The sequence below is a fragment of the Pocillopora verrucosa genome, chromosome 4, assembly GCF_036669915.1.
Source record: "Pocillopora verrucosa isolate sample1 chromosome 4, ASM3666991v2, whole genome shotgun sequence".
Lineage (NCBI taxonomy): Eukaryota > Metazoa > Cnidaria > Anthozoa > Scleractinia > Pocilloporidae > Pocillopora > Pocillopora verrucosa.
Window position 1 is genome coordinate 22,839,485 of NC_089315.1, and position 25,995 is coordinate 22,865,479.

At 38.2% G+C, this 25,995-nt stretch overlaps 1 protein-coding gene across 3 annotated transcripts; it reads left to right on the forward strand.

Moving 5' to 3' along the window:
* The first annotated feature begins 927 nt into the window (after positions 1–927).
* LOC131778713 (LIM/homeobox protein Awh-like) lies at positions 928–25,545 on the forward strand. Of its 3 annotated transcripts, none has more exons than XM_059095140.2 (7): positions 928–1,115; positions 15,739–15,804; positions 16,181–16,362; positions 18,925–19,151; positions 21,560–21,613; positions 23,372–23,665; positions 24,529–25,545. In XM_059095140.2, the coding sequence occupies exons 1-6, from the start codon at positions 1,080–1,082 to the stop codon at positions 23,653–23,655; spliced, it is 849 nt and encodes a 282-aa protein (XP_058951123.2). In that variant the 5' UTR covers positions 928–1,079; the 3' UTR covers positions 23,656–23,665; positions 24,529–25,545. The 3 variants fall into 3 exon arrangements, with proteins under 3 accessions (XP_058951123.2, XP_058951124.2, XP_058951125.1); XM_059095141.2 differs by having other exon boundaries at positions 23,372–23,660; XM_059095142.2 differs by lacking the exon at positions 21,560–21,613.
* The last annotated feature ends 450 nt before the right edge of the window (positions 25,546–25,995 follow it).

Genomic DNA, 25,995 nt, shown 5'->3' on the forward strand with positions numbered 1-25,995 from the left:
TCGTAGAAAAAACCCGAAGGCAAAAAAGAAAAAAGACAGGAAGTGGTGGGTAGGAACCAGGCCTAAGTTTATACAGCCACTCTACTGGGTTATTTGCATAGGAAATCGTGTGAACGTATATTTCGTGATTTATGGGCACGAGTGATGTTAAGAAAGTTTTCAAAACTGCTCGAACCGAAATCTGTGTATCTTCGATTTTATTTACGTTGCTCGACGATGTTTTGGTTTGACAAAAGAAAACGACTGTCGGCTATTTTTTTTAAATTTGGTGTTCAAATTCGGCGCTTCCCCTCTGTTTCCATAGCAACTTCCGTCTTGCACTCTATAACCTGTATTGCACTCTATAATCTATTTATGCATTCGTCGTTTTCTCACCTGCTTAGCGCATGGCCCATAAATCGCATTAAAGATCTCGAACTCGGTCAGTAAGATGTACTCGTGGTTAATGTGTGAACATACTCAAAGGGAAAAGTGTTAAAATTCTATCATTGACTGAATACTTCAAAAAAAGGTATATAAGGTTGTTCAGAGTGTAAATAGCCAATGTGTAACCTGGTAACAGTGAAACTGAAAGTGTATCTGTAGGAAGGCTTGATACTACCGAAGTAGCTATCGTGATGTAATGCGACTCGGGCACGTGATATGTTAGACTATGTTCGACAGCCGACCTAGCATGAAAAAATCTTAACATAACCATGGCTAAATGTGTCCTTCGCCGGCTCTCTCTGATGTAGTCAAAGTAAAAGAAAGCAACTTGCTCCCTATCTTTGGAAGTTTCAAATGCAACAAGTACTAAAAACAACTCAGTAAAAGAAAATCGTCTATAATTATTCAGTAATAAGGGGCAAGGCTCATCCCTCGACCCATGCTTCTTATCGACACGAACCAGGCACGAACATTAGGTGGAGACTGAGTACCAATAACAATAGATGTCCGCCATATTGGTAGTGTGAGCGGAAGTTCTCTTCATTCTGCGGTGTTTATTGTGACGCACTTGACTTGAGAGATCTCATACATGCTGCCTCTTGATCCATGTGAAGCCTAAGAGTTGCGTGCCACGATCTTAGACGGAAGTTTTCATGGTGGGCCGACATCGAGAACAGGCGGTGATGCTGGTAAGTCAAAGTTTTTGTTTGATCAGTAATCAAGTGATACAGCTGGTAGCGTGAGATGATAGCTTACCTTTGTCAAGCAATCTGCCGAAGGTTCTTAGTTGTAGTCATACGTACTGTTCCCTTTTTATCTGGAAACTTTACGAATGCGTTTTTGAAACTCAAGTCGGGTTCAAATGTCATATAATGTGATGTAACACAATCATTTGCACCATTCTGAATGCTTTGATTCAAGTCAATGTATTTGACATCACTCGAGATCACTGCTCAATCGTTTGGCTTTACTTCTATATACTCTTTTCTCAAAGTTCGAAAGGTAGCTTTTCATAAAAGATATACTAGGTTTACCACTCATGCCGTACGGCATATTTTACTCTTTAAGAATTTGTTTAATAATCGATATTGTATTATGAAGTTCCAGACTGCATGTATGTGACTCTTACTTTATATATGGATGACCATTATATAGATTTGAATATCGTTAAAGAGAATTCGGTCACGTACGGACGAAAAAGATATTGTAATCTTTTCAGAGTGTTAACATAGAGCGAGATTTATGTGATCGAAATTTCCTTTGTGTTTTGATTTGTATAGCTCCACATGGCCGATTTAAAGACGTTAAACCTAACTGATTTGAGTTTCCTTTTCTTTAATTGTGTGCATCTGACAATGAAATCATTAATTTCTGTGATTTGATTTCCAATGAAAATGAAAATCTTTAATTTCATCAACCTCTTTCAAGAAAAATTCATCTGTTGATTTTTACAAGCATTTAGAGGAAACATTCACTTTCTATGAAAAATGCATAACAAGAAGTAATTCTGCATATAGAATAAGAGAGATGTTAAGTTTTGAGCTCAGTAAAGAAATAGAGAAAGATGTTTTTCATCTTGTCACAAGCACGGGACAGAGAAAAAAAATTCTGAGTCCCCATAAGGAATTGAACCTCAGACCTTCAGATTCCATGCTCCAATGCTCTACCACTGAGCCATAGAGACTACAGTGAGCGAGGTCTATTACGAAGTTCATATGACACACGTCCTGCATACTGCTAGGGTCAGCAATGTCAGTAGCATCATGTTTGTAAATAGACTAAGAGAGAAGAGTGGTGTTAAGTTTTTAAGTGCTGAGGTTTGATTCCTCATGGGGACTCAAATTTTTTTCTTTGTCCCACATTCATGACAAGATGAAAAACATCTTTCCCTAAGAAGTAGTTCCATTTTTTTTAACTCAATGAATTGACTCTAACCGAGAATGGTTGTAAACACAAAATAATCCAACCCTATGGAATGATCAAATGTTAAACTCTTGATCAGTGTGAAGTCAATCTTTTTTTAAGAGATAGATGCTTTCCCATTTTTCACTCAATTTTTGCAGAATTCTTTTTCAACCCTCAAAATTAGTGAGCATGCCCATATAAATTTTGTACACTAGATGACAAAAATAATTTTGTTGTGGCTCAGCAGAGTGGCCAATAAGTCATAGCTGTAACCCTGGTACTAACCTCATCTGTTGTTGTGGAGACACTGGCCCCATCACCATTAACCTTTTTGCTCCCAAGATCTTATTAGTAACTCTCCTCACTGTGTGCTATATGATTCTTATATTGTTAGTTTGGAGAATTTGGTATTGGATCTACTACTTCCTTTTTCTCATCACTTATCTGTTTTATATTGTAGTGATATTGTAAGGAGAAATTCTGTTTTGGTCACTCATTGGAGTTAAAATGTTGATTACAAACAACTCAGGCTATTTAAATTGAGCCAGTTAATTCTGCATACTAAGCAGAGAATATTCCCATCTCTAATACCTAATAAACACTATAGGTTTTTGTGCTGAACTATAAATAAAGAGCTTGTGAGGCTAAAATGTATGATCACTGAGTGTTTTGGAAAATTTATTTGACCCTTTAGCTTCTAATTTCTCCTCACAATATCATCCCAGAATCAAACAGTTACCATATTTCTTCACTTATAAGCTGAGACCCTAAAAGTTAGAGACCTTCCAACAGGCTTGTGTTGTTCAAAAAATAAAGCAAAACCATTGGCTATAAGCTGAGAGTGAAATTCTTGATTGTAACTGGCCATTTGAGTTAGCAGACCTCATGGGAAACATTGGAAATGGCTCACTGAACACAAAAGCTAATGAATTAAAATAAACACAAATGAAAAAAATCGAGTCAGTGAAGATGTAAATATTACTATGCGACTGCAGAAACACAACAATACTCTCAGTTACAGTAACCTGACAAGCGTTTCAATCGATTTCAATTTCAATTTTTTTCATCACTGTTATTAATTTTCCCATCATGCCAAAAGCACACTGCTCTTTATATACTATGGCTTTCAAGATGAATGTTATCACAGAGGCTGAAGCTGTAGAAAACCATTCAGAGATCACTCGAAATTATGGACCTAGTGAGTCTATGGTGTGTTGCTGGAGAAGAGAACAGGCAACTATTCTTTCTGGCAAGCTTAAAATGTCTGCAAAACATGCAAAAATGGGCCATTTCACTCCCAAGTATCCTGAACTAGATGAGCAAGTGATGGAGTGGTTTTTACGGCAGAGAGACCAAATATGTCATTTGTAATGTGAAATGAGTAGGGTTTTGTCAAGTTGAGTGAGATAGTTTTTTAATGCATGGGGAGCAAAGAATCTGATTGGTGGTCAGAAATAGGTTGTTGTCATGACAATTTTAAAACATGCCACGTAAAGAGCGCTACAGTCACAGAATTCATGGTAATTTTGCATTAACATTAAATTTGCAATTGTACTCTTTTTTTGAATCCCAAACCTGCGGCTATAAGCCGAATCCCATTTCTCGTGAAAAAATCTCATACTTTTGTGTCAAATACTGAAAAAATGGCTTGGCTGAAGAAATACAGTTAGGTCACAAGAATAAAGGAAATGATCACCAACTAAAGAAGCTCTTGATGGTTAAACAAATTCTCCTTGTCAGCACCTAAGGAAATATATGGAGAACAGTATGGAGAATATGCATACTGATGTAAGGTGTAAAGGATCAAAATGGAATGACATTGCCTCATAGCGATTCTGGTTGTATGCTTTGCCACTTTTATTAGCTATGATTCTATGATGCTGCAAGCAATCTAAGACTCCTTGTGTTCAATCTGCTGGATACTTCTACTTATAAAAATAAAGCATCTTTGAGATGAAAAATGTGTTCTGGTGAACTTGAAAGTTGGCACTATTAGTCATCCCTTAGGAATTAGAAAGAAAGTTTGCTGAATTCTTAATTTCTCTGGATTAGGATGTTTTTTATTTGAAAAATTTCTAGCTTCGCTGATGTTGTCTAACATTTGTTCTATTTAACAAGGAAGAACTATTGAAGCCTTTTGGTTTAAAGTTATTCCTAAGTAAGTCTTTTAGGGGGAGCAAGTGGTTCTCCTAGCCTTGGGGGCTTTTGTCTTGCTTGTGGTGCTTGTTGACAACAGTTGCTGCATAAATTATCCTGGTAGATGGGCCATTGTGTAGAGTAATTAGTGTAGCAAAAATCTTTGACCTGATCTGACATAGACTTGATTCATGACTAGATGACATTGTGCAAATTCTTAATTCTGCATAGTAGAAATTTTATTACAAGTACCTTGTCTAGTTCTTATGTAAATTATTTTTATGAAAACATGTATGAGTGGATAACATATGTCTAGCAACCCAAGGATTTGGCTGATCAACTTTTTTTTTTAACTGCACATTGTCCATTGGCAGGCTGTTATTTCAAGCCTTGTATTGTATGAAAGTCCTGCTTTCCATAACCATTTTTTTTTCCTCTTTTGTTTAATTGTGATGTGGCATTTATGCAGAGTTCAATATTGTTACTTAAGCAACAAATGTTGAGCTTGAATGAGGAGAAGAAAATGTGTCAGCTCAAGAAGCTTCTGGTTTGACTGGTTTTAGCTTTAGGGCTCCTGAAAATATGCCTCGATTATGAAATATTCATGACCATGGAATTAATTCAGAAACAAAACCTTGTACGTGTGCATTTCTAAACACATGGAATTATTTCATAGTTTTCTTTGAGGTGCCCTCCACTGGGAGTCCTATGCCTGAGTTTGTATTGAAAATGAGATTATATAACTCACTGTTTGGAAGAAATACCTCTCATGTCAAGAAATAACAAAATGAGGTTGTAGAATCTTTTTGTGCTATCATAGAATGCTTTCAGAAGTGACAACTGTCGTTTATATTATTTTTCATCCATGTAAATCAGCCTTTGTGGCCCCTAGACAACATGTTTTGAAATAAGCTAATTTTTCTAGAAAGAGCAACAGGAGAGAGGGCCAATTTACATATTACACACCAAAAAGATAGAAATTACGGTTGGTAATATAGGAAGTGGTTGATTGCTGATTGAAATACACGTAAGTGGAAAACCTCTCTACTGTTAATTTTCAATTTTTACTTTCAGATGATACATTTTCACTGGAAAATGAGCAATACTTAGCTGTTCACACGTCATCTAAATCACCTCATGTAGTTACTAGCCTAAAAATTGCTAATATTGCCAATATGGAAGAGGTCTATTTGCTGTATGAAATACATGTAAATGGAAAGCTTCTCTACTATGACTTTTCAATTTTTGTTTAGCTGCTACATTTTCACTGGTCAATGAGTAATACTTGGTGGTTCACATGTCATCTAAATCAACTAGTTTTTTAATTTCAGTCAACTTCCTCTCTGCCCCATAATTGCACAGTATAATATGCAGAACTTCACTAAGATGCATCAAACCTTAAAGTTCTTTGTTTTACACAACAATGTAATACAAAGGAAACATGTAGCACTGAATAACAAAGACACATGAGTATTGCAATTTTTTTCAACTGTGTGCGCAAAAAAATCATATATACGCTACCTACTTGCATTTCAGCATATGAAATTTGTCTGCGCAGTTAACTTATGTGCGAGGCGCACTGTAGATTCTATAGTCTCTACAATAAATTTCTAGAGTAAGGGTAAAGTATGTAAACTTAGACTTTGTGACTAACTACAATTTTAAAAAATGGTTAAATGGGCATACAATGGACAAAGAGATTTGCATGCAAAGATAGTGGAATTATAGACCGAAGTATTCTTCTGTAAAAATTTTATCAAGTGATGTGCACAAGCCTAGAATAAAGAAGTCATTTGTATTATGCTTGCAAAAATCAATCCCAGCTTAAAACGTGGCACACAATAGTTCAATATTGTTTAAAAAAATGTCACATTGAATGTTTATTTTGAGGGAGATGGTTTTTTTTTTTTTTGACGTATTTCTAAGGAATTGATGATCTTAATGTATGATTTTTGTCATTTTCCCAGAATTGTCATTTCCAGAATAGTTGCTTGTTTTGAGCAATTTTGGGGGAGATCCTTAACAATTAGGGTGGTGGACTCTGGGTGGAAAGGTCCATATTCAAGACATGGCTTAGTGATTGTTTTGTGTTGTCGGGCAAGAAGATTTACTCTTATTCTGTCTCTCTCCACCCAGGAGTATTTTTGAGTATTAGCAAACTGTCAAGGAAACCTGACAAAGTAGTGGTGGGGTGGGGTGGGGTGAGGGTTGACCTACAATGGACAAGCTTACTATCTCGGGGGAAGGGAGGATTGCAATACCCCTGGGCTTTTGTTGCAATAGAAACTGGGATAAGGTCAGGCCAGATGTGCCACTTTGCTTAGTTGCTGGCTTCACCTTAAATAATTTGATCATTTTCTTTTTAATTTTACAAAGAATGGAAACTCAATAGTAGTTTTCCACAGATGGAATTAGTTTTGATATATGAAGTAGCCAGGATCACTGCTAATGTGACTAGTAATTCTAGAGAATATTAGTTGATTCAGTAAATACAGAAAGTGTGTAAAGCCATCTGTTCAAAGTATTCATTACTGTCACTTTGTTGAGCAGTGTGGCGCAGTTTGCTTACTAAAGTAAGAATTTTGGCAGCTGCATGTGCACTCGCTTGATTGTCCATACTGCTTTGTTGTCATTTGCCAATTGAAAATGTAGCAGAATTTAACAAAAATGCGTTTTATTTGACTTATATTGTATTCAAAGAAAAACATAATTTCACCTGATAAAGCTATTTCTAGTAAATGAAAGATATTTTTGTTTGATTAAAAAAATAATTTCACACATGAAAATAAGTTTTCACTCGGTAAAATATTCTCATTTGATAAAGAAATATTTTCTTTTGATTAAAAAATATCTTCCTTCAATAAAAATATATATTCATTTGATTAAAAAATATCTTCCTTCCATAAAAATATATATTCATTCGACGAAAACATTTTCGATGGCTAAAATCACGTGGTAGGCTAAGGCCTGGTTGCTTAGTTTAAACATGACGACGGAAGGGGAGACCGATGAGTCGATTGGTTGATGTTGCGTTCGTTTTTCTCAACTGTTGCTCGTCAGCTTAGCATGTGCAAGTGCAATGGCTCGAATGTTAAGTTGGATTTTCCAGCAGCAGCATTGTTGTTTAATCATTTGGATGTGACTCTATAGGTCTTAAAAAGTGCTCTAGATGGCGTCTTAAACACGACTAGTGCTGAAGAATTCTAAAGACTTTGTTCATGCTTCTCTGAAATATACTTGTCTCGGTGGTAGAAATAGGGAGAAAAACCACTGCTAGAGCCGATATGGACCCAGGTTCAGTCGCTCTCAATGGCCAAGCAGGAAGGCCTCTTCTCCTTCTTCCTTTCCTTCTCTACCCCTGTCTATGTCCAAAATACTTATAGGGGATCTCTCAGGTGAGTGGAGGTCACACCACAACACGATCCCCACTCTTGGGTGATGTGCGTGTGTTCTTTAACTTCACCAGCTAACCAGTACAGAGAAGATGCCCAAGGTGCGGTCTATTGTTTATCGTCCTTATCCGAAAAGACTAGAACGTCACACCATCTGCGGATATTACAGTGAAGACTGCACATTCTCCTCAGTTATTTTAGAGACCCTGAGTGATATTCGGTCTGGGGCTTGAACCTCCTGCACGTCAGTCCGGCGATCTGCAACATGAGCTCACCAAGCGCGATTCATAATTCTGGTAACGATTTGTAATTCGACAAGAACTTTTGGAAAACCTGAGAGGCCGATAGAGTCACATCCAACTGATTAATCAAAAATACTGTTTTTTTTCTTTTGCATAAATACGTTTTGGACCCCTCTCAGAGTCATTTTGAGCCTCACATTGTGGCTCAACTCTGAGTTGGGCCCCAAACAAACTCCATTGTTTTATCATTTGATAATAGTTTTTGTAACTAGGATTCAAAATTGCTATTTCGGAGAAATGTGATGTGGGTAGAAATTTAGAATGTTTCTGTGACAATACTTTTGTAGTTCCATCAATGAAGGCGTGGTAAATAAGGCAAAAATGACATTGATTACGAGAATTAAATCGTGAAATTAAAACTAAAAAATCAGGTATAAATGAAAAAATTCCCCAGAATTTTGAGCTTATCTTTTATTTAAAAGAGAGAGTGAGAGGGATAAAGAGGAAATTCTAATTTTGAGAAATGTTGACATGAGTGCATTATCTTCCTGAGTATGAAGTTGCGTGCTTAACTCTTAAAAATATTTCGTTGATTCCACAAAAGAGAAGGAAATGACATTTTTGGAATTCAGTTGTAATCTTTTTCGAAAATATGATTCAAGTTACTTTTTCAACAGAATTTTCTCTGTCCAGGCTACTCTCATTGCTTCTTGTGCACGGATCTGGAATCCTCTTTGATTCAAACTTGTGTATTGTCACGAAGAATGCGGTGTTTTATTGTTAAGTATCTGTGATACTTTTAGTACTTTTTTCTTAAAGTGATCATTTGCATCCGTTATTTATATTCCTGCACAGTGTATGCTCATAAAAAAAACTCTTGTTGGTATAAGAAACCGAAATTTCAGGACAATTACATTAAGAGAGTAAGTTATTAAACCGGAGTTGGGACTCGTCCCATATTCCGTTATTCAAGTCCTGGGTGTAGACTTGGGGCTGGATTCATTCCGCAAAATGGAACGAGAAGTGTTCTTTTTGGCACCATTTTGCACCACCAGGATGTACATTCTTAGCAGTCGCGCTACGGACCTGTGGTTGTAATACAGTCGAACCTCCCGTAAGCGACCACCCCAAATGTCAATTCAAGGCGGTTGCGTGCGGGAGGTGGTTGCTTGCAGAGGCCAGGCCACAGGGGATCTCATTTTGATATTTTGCTCATGGTGACCGAACCCTTTCGCCAGCGCTCATCGAAAACCTATGATAATAATTTTTAGCGGCTTAATCAAGGAAAGAAAAAAATCTTAGGATCTATGATGATTGTTTTGTATCTCACCAAATATTTAATACAGCGTTTGGGATAATTCATGTGAGAAAACTCGGCTCGTTTGTTACGCTAAGGGGTGCTCTCCAATTTATCAGGTAACGAAACACAAGCAAGCAAGCAGACAAGCAAAAATTTACACGGTAAAGCTATTTCAGGAAACACTTCCAATACCTCCCCTTATACGACATCTGTTGAAGCAATTTCCAGTTTCCGCTCGCGAGAGATAAAGTCAATTGTCTGTCAAGTGGTCGCCTACAGGACATTAGAACGATTGAAAACTGTAAACAAGCATCTTTAAAAGTGATCGCCTATGAGAGGTGGTCACTTATAAGATGTGGTGGCTTACGAGAGGTTCCATTTATGGTGATTTGACTTGGAAACTTTTGGTATTTCGAAACGGTGGTCGCTAACGCGAGGTGGTCGCAAATGGAAGTTCGACTGTATGAGATCTACTGGAAGAATGTCCAAATTTTATGTTCGCAGGGTAATGTTCGTAGAGGGTAGCGAAGGGGTTCTGATCCCGTTTCACGCACGAATTTTGGAAAAACTCACGCGTCACTTGTACTATAAAGAGTTATTCAAGCATCACGAATTAAGGAGGCTCCATAGGGTTTTTGCTCAATGTTGGCGCGCGCGCTAGCGAAATGTTTTTATAAAACATTTCTCATGTTTTTGCTTTTCAAGGTCACTAACAGCCATCAAAAGGCAACAAGGAAGGTTCGGACTGTCGATTGCCATAGTAAATATTATCAAAATAATTTTCGTTCTTAGTCTAAGGCTCCACGAAGGGAGGCTCTCGCCATCGATAATTTAGCTTTCCTTTTGATTTTCTTCAATTTCCTTCGGTGAAATCTCTCAAAATTTTCACAATTTGTGAAAATTGTCCAGCCGATCATTTAAAAGCCGAAACAAATAGGGGTTTCAAAGGGAGTTTCCTAGCTATTTGCAATTTTGTGTTTTCTTCCTCTATCTCAAATTTGGTCATATGAATTATTTTATCAACAGGCACTAGGAAGGGCACAGATATGTTTAACAGTCCAGCAAAGCTTAGGAAATTCTATTATAGGAAACGCGATTAATCTTACTCGAAAGATCCCTATTTTCTTTGCCGCAAAACAATATGTAATGGAATGGAACTTCGCCGAGATCGGAGTCTGAGCATACGTCGACTTTCGAATCTGTCGCCTTTTGGCAATCTTTTCCACGGTGTTTTCTTTCTGGTTGACCTCTTTTTTCAGGCGTAGAACGCCTATGAATATTAAAAGTGCAATCATTGGAAACCCTAGATTCCATCACATAAAAACTGTACTGCGTCGAACCGTTTTTAACACACCTTTTCAAATAACAATCGCATGATCGTATCGAGCTGCCATGCTTGTTTTGCATGTTGACAGTTTTAAAGCACGCACTGTGTTTGCACCTAGATCTCGCGCGATCAAAATACCCTATGGTGCTTAATCACGCGTTACGTATAAACCTTGTTGCAACCCTCTCCACAAAGCAGGAAGACTGAAATATAAATAATTCGCATCAAATGGGTTGTTGTAAACTTCAAAAGCTCTGACTAAAATTTAGCTGTAGTAAAATAATTTGAGTGGTAGAAAAACATCTGTAACAGGAAGACTCATTTTTGGGTTTGTGTTGCATAGTTTTATTTCGGCTTCTGCCTACCTATAATATCGCTCAGATAGCCTCGCTTTTATTTTATTTTTCGAAGAGTGGAACGAAATCTCTTGAAACCCGCGAAGGGAGTCCGCCCGACGACTTGCCGACCAATACGGAGCGGCAAAAATATCTGCGGGTGGACCTCTGTTCCTTTGGAAATGCCGGGTTTTTTGTCGCACTCTTCAAAGCCAAGGCGAGATACAGGTGACCTTGGTCAATTGCAAGCAAACAAGCTTTCATTTGAACTATTAAAAGAGAAAAAACCGTGTCAAATTTTCCTTCTCTGTTTCAAAGGGCTTGGCGCGTTTTTCTTGCAAAACCTGTTTCCTTACCGAGCTCGGTAATTTAGGGGGACTGTCAAGAAACGGGCCCATGTTTCCATTTGTAGGATCCGATAGGTTTGCGCGCGACTGGTGGCAAAACTTTCGATGCCGTTTTTAAATACGAAAGCACCAGAGGTTTGAAACCTAGTGATAATTTTGAGTATATGGTCATTCGAATATTGAGTCTGTTATAACGGAAACATGTTTGTCAAAAAGTAAAGCTTTAATTATGAAAACATTTTCCGCGATGCTTTTAAAGGTTTAAGAACTCTGTTTTACAGCCGAAATTCACCTTTCTTCCATTCGGTTTCTTCTAGTTCCCGTGCAGCCGTTCTCAGGGTCTAATAAACCTCAAATGTAAACTCCAGCAATGTTGATAGACTTCCAGGGCTTAGGTTCAGGCTCAGGCTCAGGCTCGGGCTCACTTCTAGAAAAATAGCTCTATTTGTATCGAGCGGAAGATATTAGAGCAATATCTTCAGCTTCCTCGCCTCCTGGGCTCTGTCTGGGGTTTTCCCATGTGTATCGCGCACCAGCGGGTATCCTTTGCACGGCCGTGTCGTTGTTATTATTATTATTATTTTTGTTTTTTGTGTTCGTCAGTTTTTGTTATTAGCCGCGACGCCTTTTTCACGTTGATTCTTTGCGCAAGTCTTTTATTTAAGCGTGCAGTCATCCGCTTAAGGTAATGCTCAAAGTCAAAACCGTCAGTCGTGTAGATTGCTGTCTTGGGATCAATAGCATTGTAACGAGAGTTATCGCAGAATACGCTGATTACACAGCACGGATATTTTGCAAAGCTATGTCGCTCTATTGTGTGAAAGAGAATTACAAGAGAATTGAAACCCTCCAGGTAACATACTTCAAGTTTTGGTTGTTGACAGTTTTGGACAAATTTTGCGAGAAGTGTTATTTTCCATCAAAGGTTGTCTCTGAAACATTTATCGTTCGCTGAACTCTTGTGCACTTAATTTTCAGAGCATGCATGTATTCCGAACACATTCGAGCTTCTTCTAGAAAAAATATTTTGACATTATTTTAGTATTCTGTGGAGACGAAAACAATTTCGTGTTAAACTCCGCCTTTGTTTTGCGTATTTCTTGTCCTTCGACTCTTGTTCTTCCGTGCATGTTCACGAGTTTTATGCTAAGTATCGAAAGATTTCAGATCTCAGCCAAGGTAAGCAAAAAAGACTGCTTCAAATTCGTGTGTAATTCCTCGGTAAAAAACAAGAAAAATTTAAACTCGTGGCGTAGAATTCTATCCGGTGGCGTGCGCAACTAGTTGAACTACACCTCGTCGTGTTTCACTTGATTTTCGAATAGTGATATGTAGGACAGTGTAAGCAATCTGAAGGCTGTCTTTCGATTCAAAATTTTAGGAATAGAGCTTTTTGTCTTATTTGTTTAACTTTTGAATATCAAAGTAGGAACATCTTTAGAATCATAGTCATACCCATTCAAACAGAAAAACGCCTGTAGTCCTAATTCAGATATATTTATTTTGTTGTGAAACTTGCAAGAGCGAGTCTTTCGCGATTATTTACAGATTTTGCCCTGATTTTGAGGTTTCGTTGTACACGTGAGTTCTACAATTTCTTTGGCTTAAATCTGAAAATTGGAGTTTTCATGGTATTTTGGGTAGTCTCTGTTAATTTGTTCTTTCTTTTCTATATTTTTCACCTGCACGCTTCTTAACTCGCACGTGTGGAGCGTGAAATTGTCCTGAATAGAGTAAAATTAACATTATTTGTCTTGTCAAGTTTCATATTTGTTGACTGCATACAAGTTTTTGCTACCGTGTTGTGTTTACATCACTCGATAAATTTTTGTATTTGGTTAAGTTCTGTTCGACTCTGTCCAAAAATTCTCGATATCTTTCGATAGATTACTTAATCTCAATTTGTCATTTATTAAATGGCAAGCTGGTTCAAATTGTGTCTCACCGATTCGTTTTAATGAAATCAAAACTTAGTCATCGCCACTCAAATGAGGTTGCTAAATCTTTTGGAAGTCTGGCTAGACATCTGCTCTCCAAGCCTGTGTTTTTATGCAACTCTTGCTGTGACCGGAATTTTTTTCATTAATTTATCTCAAAGTTCACGTGGTAGCAGTTTTGCAATCGTCCGTCTTTTGAATGTAGGTTCTCTGTCTTCTCCTCAAAGACACTTCAAAATGCGTTTCTTTTGCGTTCGCGTACATTAACTCTCAAAACAAGTGTTATTTTTGCCGTTTTGGAGAATGATTGGCTGCATTATGTAAGAGTTATGTTATTTTCAAAATTGTCTTTGAATATGTTAAGAATTTGTTGTTTTGCTTGTTCACGAGGCCTTGTTATTCGCTAAAAGTAGGAAGCTGTTTCCTTAATCGCTCCTGTTTGAATAACAATGAAAAGGTTTCCAAGCGTTTTGCCTGTAAGCTTTAGTCGCTTATTGTTAAAATGTGTTATACTCTAACAGAGTATGCTCTATGTAGGGCACCAATTTACTACTTTTAGCCACAATGTCTTTGGGACATTTTGTTTTTTGTTGTCAATTTTTATTTCAGATCCGAGCCAGTTTTCATTTTCCAGTGTTTTCGGCACATAGCGAGAAGTCAAACCTGTTCTTATCAATTATTCATCAAGAGAAAGCTTTCATTCGAAACAATTGATCAAAAAATAAAAACGAGCTTAAATACCGTTATTTCCGGTCGAGAAACAAATTAAGACTTAATTGACACCTGTAGACTTCTTAAATTCTGTTTTGGCTTCCTAAAGGAAAAGAAGGTCATTATGTAATAGCACAGAAAATTACATTTCCAAACTGGTAACCAAGAGATTTTGAAAACTGAGAGTTATGGGAAAAATCAACGCAGGATATACAGAATCAAGAAGTTTGTCGAGACTATTTTTGACGTACTGTATAAGTCATTGGGTTAATACACTTGAACAGTGCTTATCCGTTTTGTCAAAATTTAGATGAATCTATGTAGACACAACATTACAGTCACGAATCTGTAGTCGAGTGACGGTCTCGTCTCACGCTTTGCACGAGGGAAAGGTATTTCAGAAATTCATCGTTTTGTTCCGAACGACAGTTTGGAACAAAACTGAATGCAAATTTGTTAGATAAAAATTCATTCCTTTCCGTTGTTACAGAATGCCCGAAATAATTTCTTTTGCCGAACAAAAGTTTTAAGTAAACCTATTTAATTGTTGCTCTCCAGAGTAAGGGACTGATTAAGCTCGCTCATCCGGCCTGGAAACAATTCTTCCATCACTTTCGCAGTTCTTCTGCGTGGTACAATGATAAGAGTTTCTTAAACGGCTTTCAATGAAGCAAGTTTCAGAAAACGAAATTTATCTTGTTGACCTCTTTGCTCTTTCGAAACATCTTCAAGTTTTATTTTTGGTGATCTCTGCACGAAATCTGCATAAATTCCTCTCTTGTTTTAATTTTCATCGGTCGGAGCAAGTTAACAGGAAGTATGAGGTCGTTTTGCGTAAAAATTCATTCGTCACATTGGAAGGCTTTTCTTTTTTAACCGCGACAAGCTTTTAAGGATTTTCGTTAGAGTCTTAACCGCTTTGTTTCCATTACAAATATTGACAGCCCTTGAACAGGAAACAGTGTGCATTTTTTTTTAGTAGTATGAATTTATATGCAGGTTTTTTTTTAAAATCATCCGCTCGTTACAGACTTTCGGCGCCAGGTAACTTTGTTTCCAGGTACGACCACGTTTTGGTACTGAAAGGAAGAACGTTTCCTTTTTTTTCGGCTCTTCAATTGACGCAGAAAAAGGTGTTCTTGAACCGTGGCTTACTTTAACTGTTTTAACGCGTCTTTCCCTAATTCATGCGAATCACTCAGTGAATTTCGAAAGCAAATCACGGAATATTTAAGTAAATCCTAAATGACTCGCGTATAAAGTTTATTTACAGTAACCCTTAAGGGCTTAAATGCGAAGCTCTGAGGCACTGCCAGTGGCTTATCCGAGTTTGTTGCTCGAAGGCGAAAGCTAAGTCTTTGAGGCGAGCATCACTTTAGTAATATTTGTTCATTTCAAAACAACCTTCCTTGAGTAAGACGACACAAAGGGAAGCAACATTTTGTGTGTTAGATCGATTTCCCCGAGGACTAGTGCTCCTCCCACTTAGCCGAGCCAGCCAATCACGTTAGAGAGCGCCCTAATTATCATGTCATGTTATATTGGCCTATTTGAAACCTGTGAGAGTTCGAACAACTTTGGGTTATCTAGCGGGTGGTTTGGTCAGCCCTGAAGCCGAATTAAATACTGTGAACAGCTCTGTGAAGTGTGTCCGTGCTGACAGTGTGTTCCTCTCTCCAGATGACCACTGCTTGCGAGGAAAAATCTACGGCGAATTTTACTCGCGAAGTTGGAGACCAGTCTTCGGTGAGTTAGCGTTTGGGATGTTTGTTTTCGTATTTATTACTGTAACATGGTTGAATGCGAGTTTCTCGTGTGCCTGAGGATGACCTGTTGTGCGAGAAATTGTTTGTTTACCTTCCTGGACAAAATGTTAGGTCTTATTTACTTGTTGAACTAAAACATGTGCCATTTGATCGCGATTTTGAGAGTCTCTCTGTTAGCTTTAGGGCGCCTGAGGATGTCTCTAAAACCTCCCTTCCTTGGATGAATTAAATTTGTTATTATTATTTTGATAATCGAATGCCGCGGGGGGAGTTCGAACACTAGTGTACATATCACGGTAAGGAGAACAAACTTGATCACAGCAATGACATTTCAGGATCGTGTCTCGTGTTTTTAGGCACATGGAGAGAAGTGTGCTGGGTGCAAAGGCAGAATTATGGACCGATATCTTGTGAAGGTCAGTGGGAAGGCATGGCATACGGGCTGTCTGAAATGCTGCATGTGTGGATTAGAGCTCGGCAAGGAGGCCACTTGCTATACCAAGGAAGACAAGATTTACTGCAAAACCGATTATGCAAGGTGCGTTTCATTTGCGTGCTCATTTCAAGTTTATTTTCTAACTTTTACTCAAAAGTGCGCCTCTGCGGTTTGTGGACAGAATTTATACGTTGCTAGCATCAGACAGTAACGAATATGTCGCGCGGATTGGAATTTCGGGCACAAAATTTAAGCTTAATTTTTCTGTTGTTATTGTCGTTGTTGTTTTTTTTTTTATCTTAGCAAGGAAGATGAAAAGTGGCTGGTAAAAATAAATTTACTAGTTTCTCTTAATTGATATGGCCACAAATTTATCCAAAGGTGAATAGTAATTTGCGTCCGTCTTCTTTCTAGCGACATTTGCAGCTTCCTTTCAATTTTTTTGTTACGTTGTTGTTTCCATTAAGAAGTGTACGGAAATTACTTTTCATCTCTTAATTTGAACGCTACGTTCCCGTGCCGGTTTAAGTATGACATCTAGAAGTATTTCAGGCTGCCAAGTTTCCTGTATTCTACCAAAACGCCTAGGAACACTGGAAATGATCTAGACTGAACCAGTCTGAAAGATGATTTCCGATAAGAAAGCCTTAAGGAGGCATTTTATCAAACTCGTTCATTTAGTTTTGACGTTTGATTTACGGACGGCTTAGGCGAGGACTTGTTGGACCGTTAAACAATCAAATATAACAAAGGTCCCCTTTTGGTTTATAAGGCTGTACTAAGTGAAACCAAGGTCTCCGGTTGCGGGACATTGCATTAACCATACCACAGTTAAAGTCTTTCATGTAACCAGCAGATTATTTCTTAATCCTCTCTTGCACGGTATCTTTAACGAAACCATTTTTAAGTGGCTTGAATGAATGGTGCTGGGAATGGTTCCAACTACATCGAATTTAACTCCACTAAATTTTTTTTTGGTTTTTAGTTTGGACTAAGGTATTTCGTTGTTGTGTTAGAGAAGCTTTTTAAAGTGTGCAGAAAGGGCGATTCATTCTTTAATGCGACGTTAGGACCGTCGGTTTATTGTCGACGAAGCGACCACCTCTAAAGACAAAGTGACCGCATAAATAATGCGTTTGATCCGTTTTAGCGACTTCGCCAAGTTCAGTGAAAACTGAGTTTCCGATTTTGCGCGTTTTCTTCACCAACGTGCGCGTATTTCTCCACACGTTTGTGTTCCTGTTTAGCTTAACTCTCAGCTGATCTATTTTCCGTGGTTTAGCCGAATGAGAATTTCCTGGCCGAAAGGCAGAGGTGATTTAGAAACACCTGCCTCCTACGTGTAAATGTAAACATAGCGAACTATGTTTAAAATGCAAACTTGCAAATTATTTTTCACACCACACATCAGTGACCTTATTTGTGTTTCAAAGTGGTGAGACTCACTTCTTACAGCTTTGAAACCTGGCTTGGAAGACGCTTTTGTCGGGCTGTTCGAGTGTAGATTTGTAATAAATAGTCCCATTTTCAATTGGATTGGAAATTGGTATTGAGTGTCCTACGTATAATTATGTCTACAAAAAATAAAAGATTTCAAAAATATTTTGAAATGCGATCACCTCAATTTTCAATTGGCTTACTTCATTTGGTTTCGTTCAAAACTGTTTAATCGGTGCGCGGTTTAGTTTGTGTCGGTGTAAAACAACGTTTCACTTATTCCGACTCGTGATCTGGTACTTAAGATTTCTGGGCAGGAATATCCAGAAAACAGTTATGAAAATGATAATCATAATGAAGTCAATCGAAATAAAACGCGTTCTTATAGAAAAGAAAGGTAACGGTAATTTAAACGTAGCAGATGCGAAGCTTTTTGAAACTATAGGGTACGGTTTTCGTAACCCTTCAAAAATGTTCATTGCGCGGCTGGTTTAATTTTACTATTAATGTGACTTAGGATAATATTTGCCCTTTTAACATAAATGAAAAATTTAAATGAAGCTAATTCAAATAGTTCTTACTTCGATTTGGATCCCATAGCGATGAATGCAGAGTTAAGGAACGGTTTCGCAATAGCCTTTTTTTTTACGCTTATGTTTAATAATTGTTATTTATCCTGTACTTATACACTACAAACTCTTGTTTGAAGTATCTTTGTGTATGTGGTTATTACCCGCCTCGTGTGTTTGCTTGTTCACTTATGTTGCCATGAAAGTCTGTCGTTAGAAGCCATGCCTAAGTGTGTTTTCAGTGGTTTGTCTAAAACTAAGCTGATTTTTTCGGCCATTGTATGATTATCGCACTTTATCTATATGTCAATATTGCGACAACTTAGAGAACTACTTGCATGTTAGAACGTAACTGAATACAAACGATTTCTTTCACTCGGAAAAGCGGAACTTTTTCGCCACCCTTTCCAGCCCATTTTGCAATAAGTCGTGGTATTATCCGCGGGAATATTCGTTATCGCTTGTATCTTGTTGCTGGTAAACATGCACTAAAATCGTGCTCATTCTCTTGTCTTCATAACACTAGAAAAGTGAGGAAATTTGTTTCAAACAAAAGAAAGAGAGCTTCTCCCCTCCCCATCCAGCCCTCTCTTCACTAAATCGCGATTTTTTTTTTGCGTATTCTTATTAATCCTGGCTATTATTTTACGATCTACAGGCAGTTTGGCACTAAATGTGCCCGATGCGGACGAAGTATCCACGCAAATGACTGGGTGAGACGCGCGCGGAGCAGCGTCTACCACCTCGCGTGTTTCGCGTGCGACGCTTGCAAGCGACAACTTTCTACAGGCGAAGAGTTCGCGTTAAAAGAAGGACATGTTCTTTGTAAATTACATTACATGGAGAGTTTGGAAGTTTTCCCTCCCGATAACTCCTCGCAAGATGGTAAGTCTTTGTAGTTTTAGTCTAACCGTATCCTGTTGACAATTTTGTTTGTGTGTTAACCAACGCCCAACGCGCAAGCGAAATAAGAACTGTAAGCGAAGCAAAGAGCGCGAATGTAAGAGGAGCACTCACGCTTTACGCGTCCTCTCGCGCGCTTAGCTTACAAAATACAAAAACACACCAATAAAACGGCTAAGAATAGGCTAAGCGAAAAGTTCTTCTAGAAACGAGATTTCGTTATGAATTCATTTTTATTTAGTATCGATGTGTGTGAAACAGAGTTTGCCAAGGGAATATGGAGTTGTTATTCGTGTTTCGAAAAAAAGAAACATTTCAAGGTACGCAGAAGAGACGATAAAAGCCAGATTTTCCTCTTAAACAGATATAAACGGAAAGAAAGATAAGACGAACGTCAGATGAGAAATATTGGCCAAACAGCTGATAAACTGTTAAATATCTCTATTTGTCGATGTGTTTTGCTCTCTAAACTGCTTTTCAGCCTTTCCGTAATATAACTTTAAGAATTCGCCTTTGGAACAGAGTTGCAAAGTTTCATTTGTGTTTTTGCTTAAATATGCAACTGTCAAAGGAGTCTCCTTTACAAGATCGCGCATAATTTTGTTTTGTCATAATACAGTGTAATCAATGATCTCCGACTTCGCCTGTCTGGGTTTGTTTTATTTCTCGGTGTCTGTAGACAAGTTGCGTTTCAATAGAGAATTTTCAGGCTTTCTTTACAATTCATTATTATAAGATTTTTCGTTTATGCGATGTTAGTAGCAGAAATTGATATTAATACGCACTGCATTAAGACCCGCCTGTAAATTAACCTGTTTCGGAAAGGAAAAGGAGGAAAACTCAAACGTGTGAAAAAGAAACCGCTATACGCATAACTTTTGTTTTAGTTTCCTCCTCTTTTGAGTTAAATCCCCTAAAACGTAAACAATTTTAAGCGGTTGTCTCAAAGAGAATGTTCCAGGAAACAACGGAAATTTTATTGACACGTCTCGCTTTTCGAGTCAAAGGTAGGTTTGTTTTAACATTACAAAAGCGCGTTTTAGCGGAGCCGCAAAACAAAATGTGTTCAGAGGTGCGACATTGAATTCTTTTTTGTTGAGTTTCTCAGAAAGAGTAATTACCGTACATTTATAATTTATGGAGGTTACGGAGGTTCTTTTCTTTTTCCGCGGTCGCTTTTCAACGACACACAAAGCGTCCAGAAAGCAGCTGCTCGATTGAGTATTTACAAATGACGCTTGAATGAGAAAAATTGTTTTGACGAGCAACTTATTTTCACGTCGCTCAGAATTACACACAGAACCATAATGCGACAGTCTGTTAGGATCTATATTCACCGTAGAAATTTGACTCTTTGAAGATCTTTAGCTTTGCTCGTGGCAACGGAAAAATCGGCCATTTGCGGATGTCAGGCTCTGTCAGTTTGCGTTGGATCGTTAAGCTGAAATGAGAATTTGAAACGTTGAGGCTGCAATTCAACGCGATGAATGTAACCAGTTTGAATTGAAAAGACTGTATTGATGACAGAGAAAGGCTTGTCCTGTGAAAAATATTGAGTTTTTCATACACGATTTTTATTAAAAAAAATTGTTATTTGCAAATTCTTTTCAATTTTTTACTTATACATCTAGGACTGTCCTAACAAAGGAACGAGTTTCCTTGCCTGTGAAAATATAGTAATTTGGAGACTTTTCATTCAGTAAGGCAGGTTAAAATTTAACAAATTTTTTTAGTGAGTTAGTTATCCAGTCATGTAGGTGACAAATGACGTCAAAATGAAGTAATCACAAAAAAGTCGCCCATTGAACGTGAAGAGTGAGTCACTGAATGACGAAACACGCTTTTTTCTTGTTTTTTTCTTGTTTTTCGTTAACTCTTCCTTTGAACTCTCTTGAAGGCTATCTCTTGCTTAGTCCAAATAACTTTGCAAAAATAGAGGGAAAAATTGCTTTTAAGTCGGCTGTTCGGATTCAGTTTTGAGATCACAAGTAACGACCCACTCTCATAATGTAACCCAGTTCAATGTATGTAACAGTGAAAACCTTTAGATTCTTGCATCAATTCGAGTACTAGACTTCAAGAGTTTTTGTCAAAATACGGAGAGAAATTATACCTCAAGACGCTTGGTTATGCTCTCTCCGACCCAGAAGTTTGCGCAATTATTGTTATCAGACGTTTTTGAAAAATTGGTAAATTGTCGTGTCTTAATTTGGCACTTCGCTGCTTTCGCAAAACGTCGGATGCTCATGCTGACAGCTATTGTGTTTTCCCGCCAAATTATCGGCGGTTGGCGCGCCCCCCGAATTCGTAATCGTATATATCTTAGAATTTTAAGGTCACTTGAAAATTGTTGCCATGGTGCTAAGACCTGTATTTGTATCCCTCCTTAGTTGCTCTTTCTTACTGCACTCAAAGTGATGGAGGGATTGAAGACATGGTACAAGGTGATTTGTGTAGTTTGAATTCTAAGTCGACTTTGGCTGATAGTAAATTGTCTTTTCTTGTCAGCGCGCAGACAAATTGTTAACGCAAAATTTACGGTGCTGTAAACCTTTGTTAGTACAAACTGTAGTCAATCCCTCCTAATCACGCGAATACGTTTCATCCGACCACGTAATGATAGATCCATACATAGTAATCCACAACGGATTCAGGTCCATCTGTCACTCTTGTGTTTCAATTTTTTTTTCCACGATCGAAAATTTGTGATTTATGAGAGAAAGAGTTTGTACCATGTTGAAAAAGAAATCCCTCTACCTCTCCCCATGATAAAAAGACGAAAAACGTATTTGTATGGCTAACTGAGAAGGTAGCACTATTAGCATGTCAATCCTTACGCTTAGAGAGATTGACTGCAGTTTGTTCTCAAAGCATGGAAATTTGTATCACTAGAATTCCAGCTTGCAAGCAGGCTATCATTGCTATCGCTGCAGGACGAACGTTTTCCGCCCGCGGAAAGACTTGTAGACCTCTCGTTGGCTGGCGTTGCCCAAGGCAACTTACTTGCGGGCGAACGAACGCTTATACTTAAGGTTACTTCCCACCTTCAGAGGCCGAAAAAATAAATTTTTCTTTTATTTGATTACACTGAATTCAAATATTCAACCTAAAGTTTCCATGAAAAAGTTTTATAAAAGCCCCCGAGGTATTTAGAAAAACGCATTTTCAATTAAAAGTCAATAAATCAGGAAGGAGTCATTACCACGGACCTGGGCGAAACCCCCTGGGGGAATTTTCGCGGCAACCGCTCACGTTGGGGCTCGATTTTCATGCTCTTTCTATATTTTGTTTACATCTCGTACTTTAAAAAATTCGCACGTGAAGCTCTCTGTTTACAAAAAAAATTTTTGCTCATGGAAAAATCAAAAGCGGAAGAAAGTTCTTGTAAAAAAAAAAAAAGGAAAAAGGAAAAAGAAAAAACAGGCCTAAGGAAGAAAGGATAGGTACCATTCTGTCGAGAAATTAGTAAAAAATTCCTTTGTGAAAGCGACTGGAACTGGCGGAAAGAACTTGCTGTCAAACTGAACTTTGCTACAAATAATGTTAAAAACTAGGTTCTCTTTTCTTTATGCAAGTACCAGCCTTGTTACAAAAACACTAACAATCGCCTCAAATCGTAATTTTGAAAGCTATGTCAATTCGCTGTCTTGTTCCTCAGCACATTTACCGGTTTTTCCATTTTTGCCGCGGGTTTTTCCTTTGCCTCTGGCAACTTTACTCATCATTGTGTCGTCCTCCTCAACGCTCCACTGAGCGAACGAGATAACAATAAAAAAAAGGGTGTCTGCAATGGGTTATTTTTCCCGGGAAATCTTGATCCATCGTCATTGACGCCAGGAGGTCCCGTTGTCCTACTGGTTTTTCGTTTTCAGGAGGCGAGATAATCTCCTGGTGTGAGTTTTTTGCGAACCTCTATGAGCTAAAATCTCGTATTAGATTTTGTGAGGAATACAACCACTTTGAGCGAATTCATAGGGTATGTAGATTTTACCGATTTTCGTTAAATTTCGCTAAAATATTTTAGGAATAATGATTTAATGGTTGTTTGCTGCTGGTTTCTCATTTGAAGGTGAAGAGTTTTAGACAAAAAACCACCACCATTCCTTAGTTTGGTGTTTCTCAAACCTAAGCGTTTGTGCCTTTGAACCTTGTTTGTTTCCTTCATTGATGATGACAATGTGGTTTTTTATATCTTTTAACAGACGCAGACAGCGAAGATTCACCTTCCAGCGGCGGAATTCTAAAATGTCATAAAACCAAACGAGTACGAACCACATTTACCGAGGAACAACTACAAATCCTTCAAGCGAACTTCAACATCGACTCTAATCCGGACGGGCAGGACCTGGAACGAATCGCACAGTTGACTGGCCTTAGTAAGAGAGTAACACAAGTTTGGTTTCAAAACTCGCGCGCGAGACAGAAAAAATACGGTACACCTTTGTTCTCTTCCAGCCCGAGAACACCAAGCGCGGCCAGCTTTTGATTCTGGTGAGGTGAGTTTCAACTAATTTAGAAAAGTCCTCTTTTTGGAATCTTAACGTGAGCGCACAAGCTATGTCGCATTTGCTTTGTTAAGTTTTTCTGACCAATTCCCTTATTTCCGCGAAGAAATCTCATCAATGATACTTCTCAAGGTAATCTTGCTTGAGGAGAAGTTCCCTCTAAAACTTCCTGTGTACTTGTCAACACTAACAAATTTTGTCCTTCTGAAGTTTTCTTCAAAATACCTCATTGCTAAAAAAGTTGGCAATTCAGATATTGGACTCATGAACTTCTCAAAGTATTTATCAAAAGTAACAAATTAGTCCTTCTGAAGTTTTCTTCAAATACCTCCTCGCTTAAAAAGTAGGTAGTTCAGATGTTGGACACATGGACTTCCCAAAGGAAAACTTGTCATTGGAAAAGATCCGTCTGCCGATTTATAAGGCGTTTTGCTTTCAAGCAAGGTTAACTTCTTTTACAAAGGCATACGTGAAATAAATTAATCTCTTTAAGCCGTTAGACTCCGGGATCTTACACTGAGTTCTGGGTAGAACTTGGGAAAAACGAAATAGCTCCGCAAATATTAACCAAGAGAGAGAGAGCGGTTTACTTTTGTGGCTAACTGACTCAGTTGCTTCTAGCTAGACCCACTTTACATGTCCTTCGTCTTTTCCTAGCAGACTTTTAGCTTGTTGGCTTAAAAGCTCTGAATTACGTATTTGTAACTTGACACACGGTGCTTTTTCGTAGATCCTCAAGGTGTTTTATTTTAGGTGTGATAATTCGTTTCTGTGCTGTGGTGTACAGCGAATTGCAAAGATTTCCAAGTTTTTTTTGTCTTACTTCTGTTATTTTTACTTCTTTTATATTGTAGATTTTAAGGAATTCAAATACTCGTGCCATCAGAAGTAATTGCAGCAGCCAGCTAGATGCGTTTGAAAGGGATCAGTAGAAATCAGACGAAAATGAAAACACGCCATTACCAGAGTTTTCAGCCCTTGTCACTTTTGAGCTGTGTGTGTCTTCACAGTTGGAGAAGTTATTTTGAAATAGAGAGGACTTTAATCCAATGAGTGACCGAGAGAACTGTGGTCGTTTCAGAAATATTGATTTTAAAAATCTCTTATTTTCCGAGGAGAATATTTACTAAAAACTAAGAAGCGTTTGAATTCAGAACCACTTTTAACCCTTTTGAAGGAATACAGTAGGGAATGCTTCGCTGCCTTAATGTTAATGTCTGTAGTAAGTCTTTAACTCCGACGGTAAAAACTGCACTGCTACGTAGGACTTCAGTCAAAACAGTAGACTAGAATCGCTCAGTGAACTCTTTATACTATCAGAGTAAATTCCTCTATTAGAAGAGCGGCTATTATTTATCGCCCAGAAAAAAAGGGGGGGCTGGGTCGGAGGATTTTAATTGTGTCACGATAAACCCGATCCCTCCGTTAGACTCTGTAGTATTCTAATGATTCCCCCTCGTTGATAGTCAATTTTCTCCAGGCCCCTTCTTACTCTATCAGCGACGGTTGATTCCCCCTCCATTTCTCCTGAAAATCATGTGATATACCCAAAATCCCCCGACACCACCCCCCCCCCTCCCGCTTCCTCCAGCGATAAATAATGGCTGTTCCAAGGCAATATCAACCAGAACAGGACTGGTCCGTGTTCTCTCGCAAGAAACTCCGCCACTAAAATGTTGTAATATATTGGCATAAAGGAAAAACAAATAATATTTAACTTCTTATACAAGAAAAGAATGTGCAGTATATATGAGGTCGTAGCTATGTGTAAATTTTGTCCATAGAATATGAACACTCCTCCCAGAAGAGGTCAAAGCTGTGCACTTGGTGCGTCCGCAAAAGTTGCTATAAATAAAAAGCTTAAAAAAATCGTTGGTGATCTGCTCCACTTTGAAATTGCCTTCTAGCATTTTTCAGGCGTCCAGTTAGCAAAAGCAGAGCAAATATATTTAAGAACGGCACGAAAGAGGGAGCGGAACAAAAAATAAAGGCATCAAGTTTGGCTCGTTGGTCAAGTCGGGTTATTTGCGCCACCTGACCGTTAACAGCCTAACTGTCTCTCTGCGACGTAGTCCTCCATACAGCCGTAAATTGTTTTATACACAACTTGTTTCCCCAGGGGAGAGAGTATTGCAAAGGCAATAAACGCAAAGGACTGCGGCTAGTTTTGACGGTACCAATCCGGTCAAGGGTAATGTTAAAAAGATATGAGTATAAATTAGCACTGATGATATTCAGCGATTCTTCGGAGTGTTCCTCTCGTAGTTAGAACACAACCCTGATGTTTTGGCCCTCAAAGACTATGACGTCATGTGAAGTAA

Coding starts and splice junctions, on each gene's coding strand:
- LOC131778713 (XM_059095140.2), top strand. CDS start 1,080: ATGGTGGGCCGACATCGAGAACAGGCGGTGATGCTG. Junction 15,805..16,180: donor AAGTTGGAGACCAGTCTTCG/GTGAGTTAGCGT, acceptor TCGTGTTTTTAG/GCACATGGAGAGAAGTGTGC. Junction 19,152..21,559: donor CGATAACTCCTCGCAAGATG/GTAAGTCTTTGT, acceptor ATCCCTCCTTAG/TTGCTCTTTCTTACTGCACT.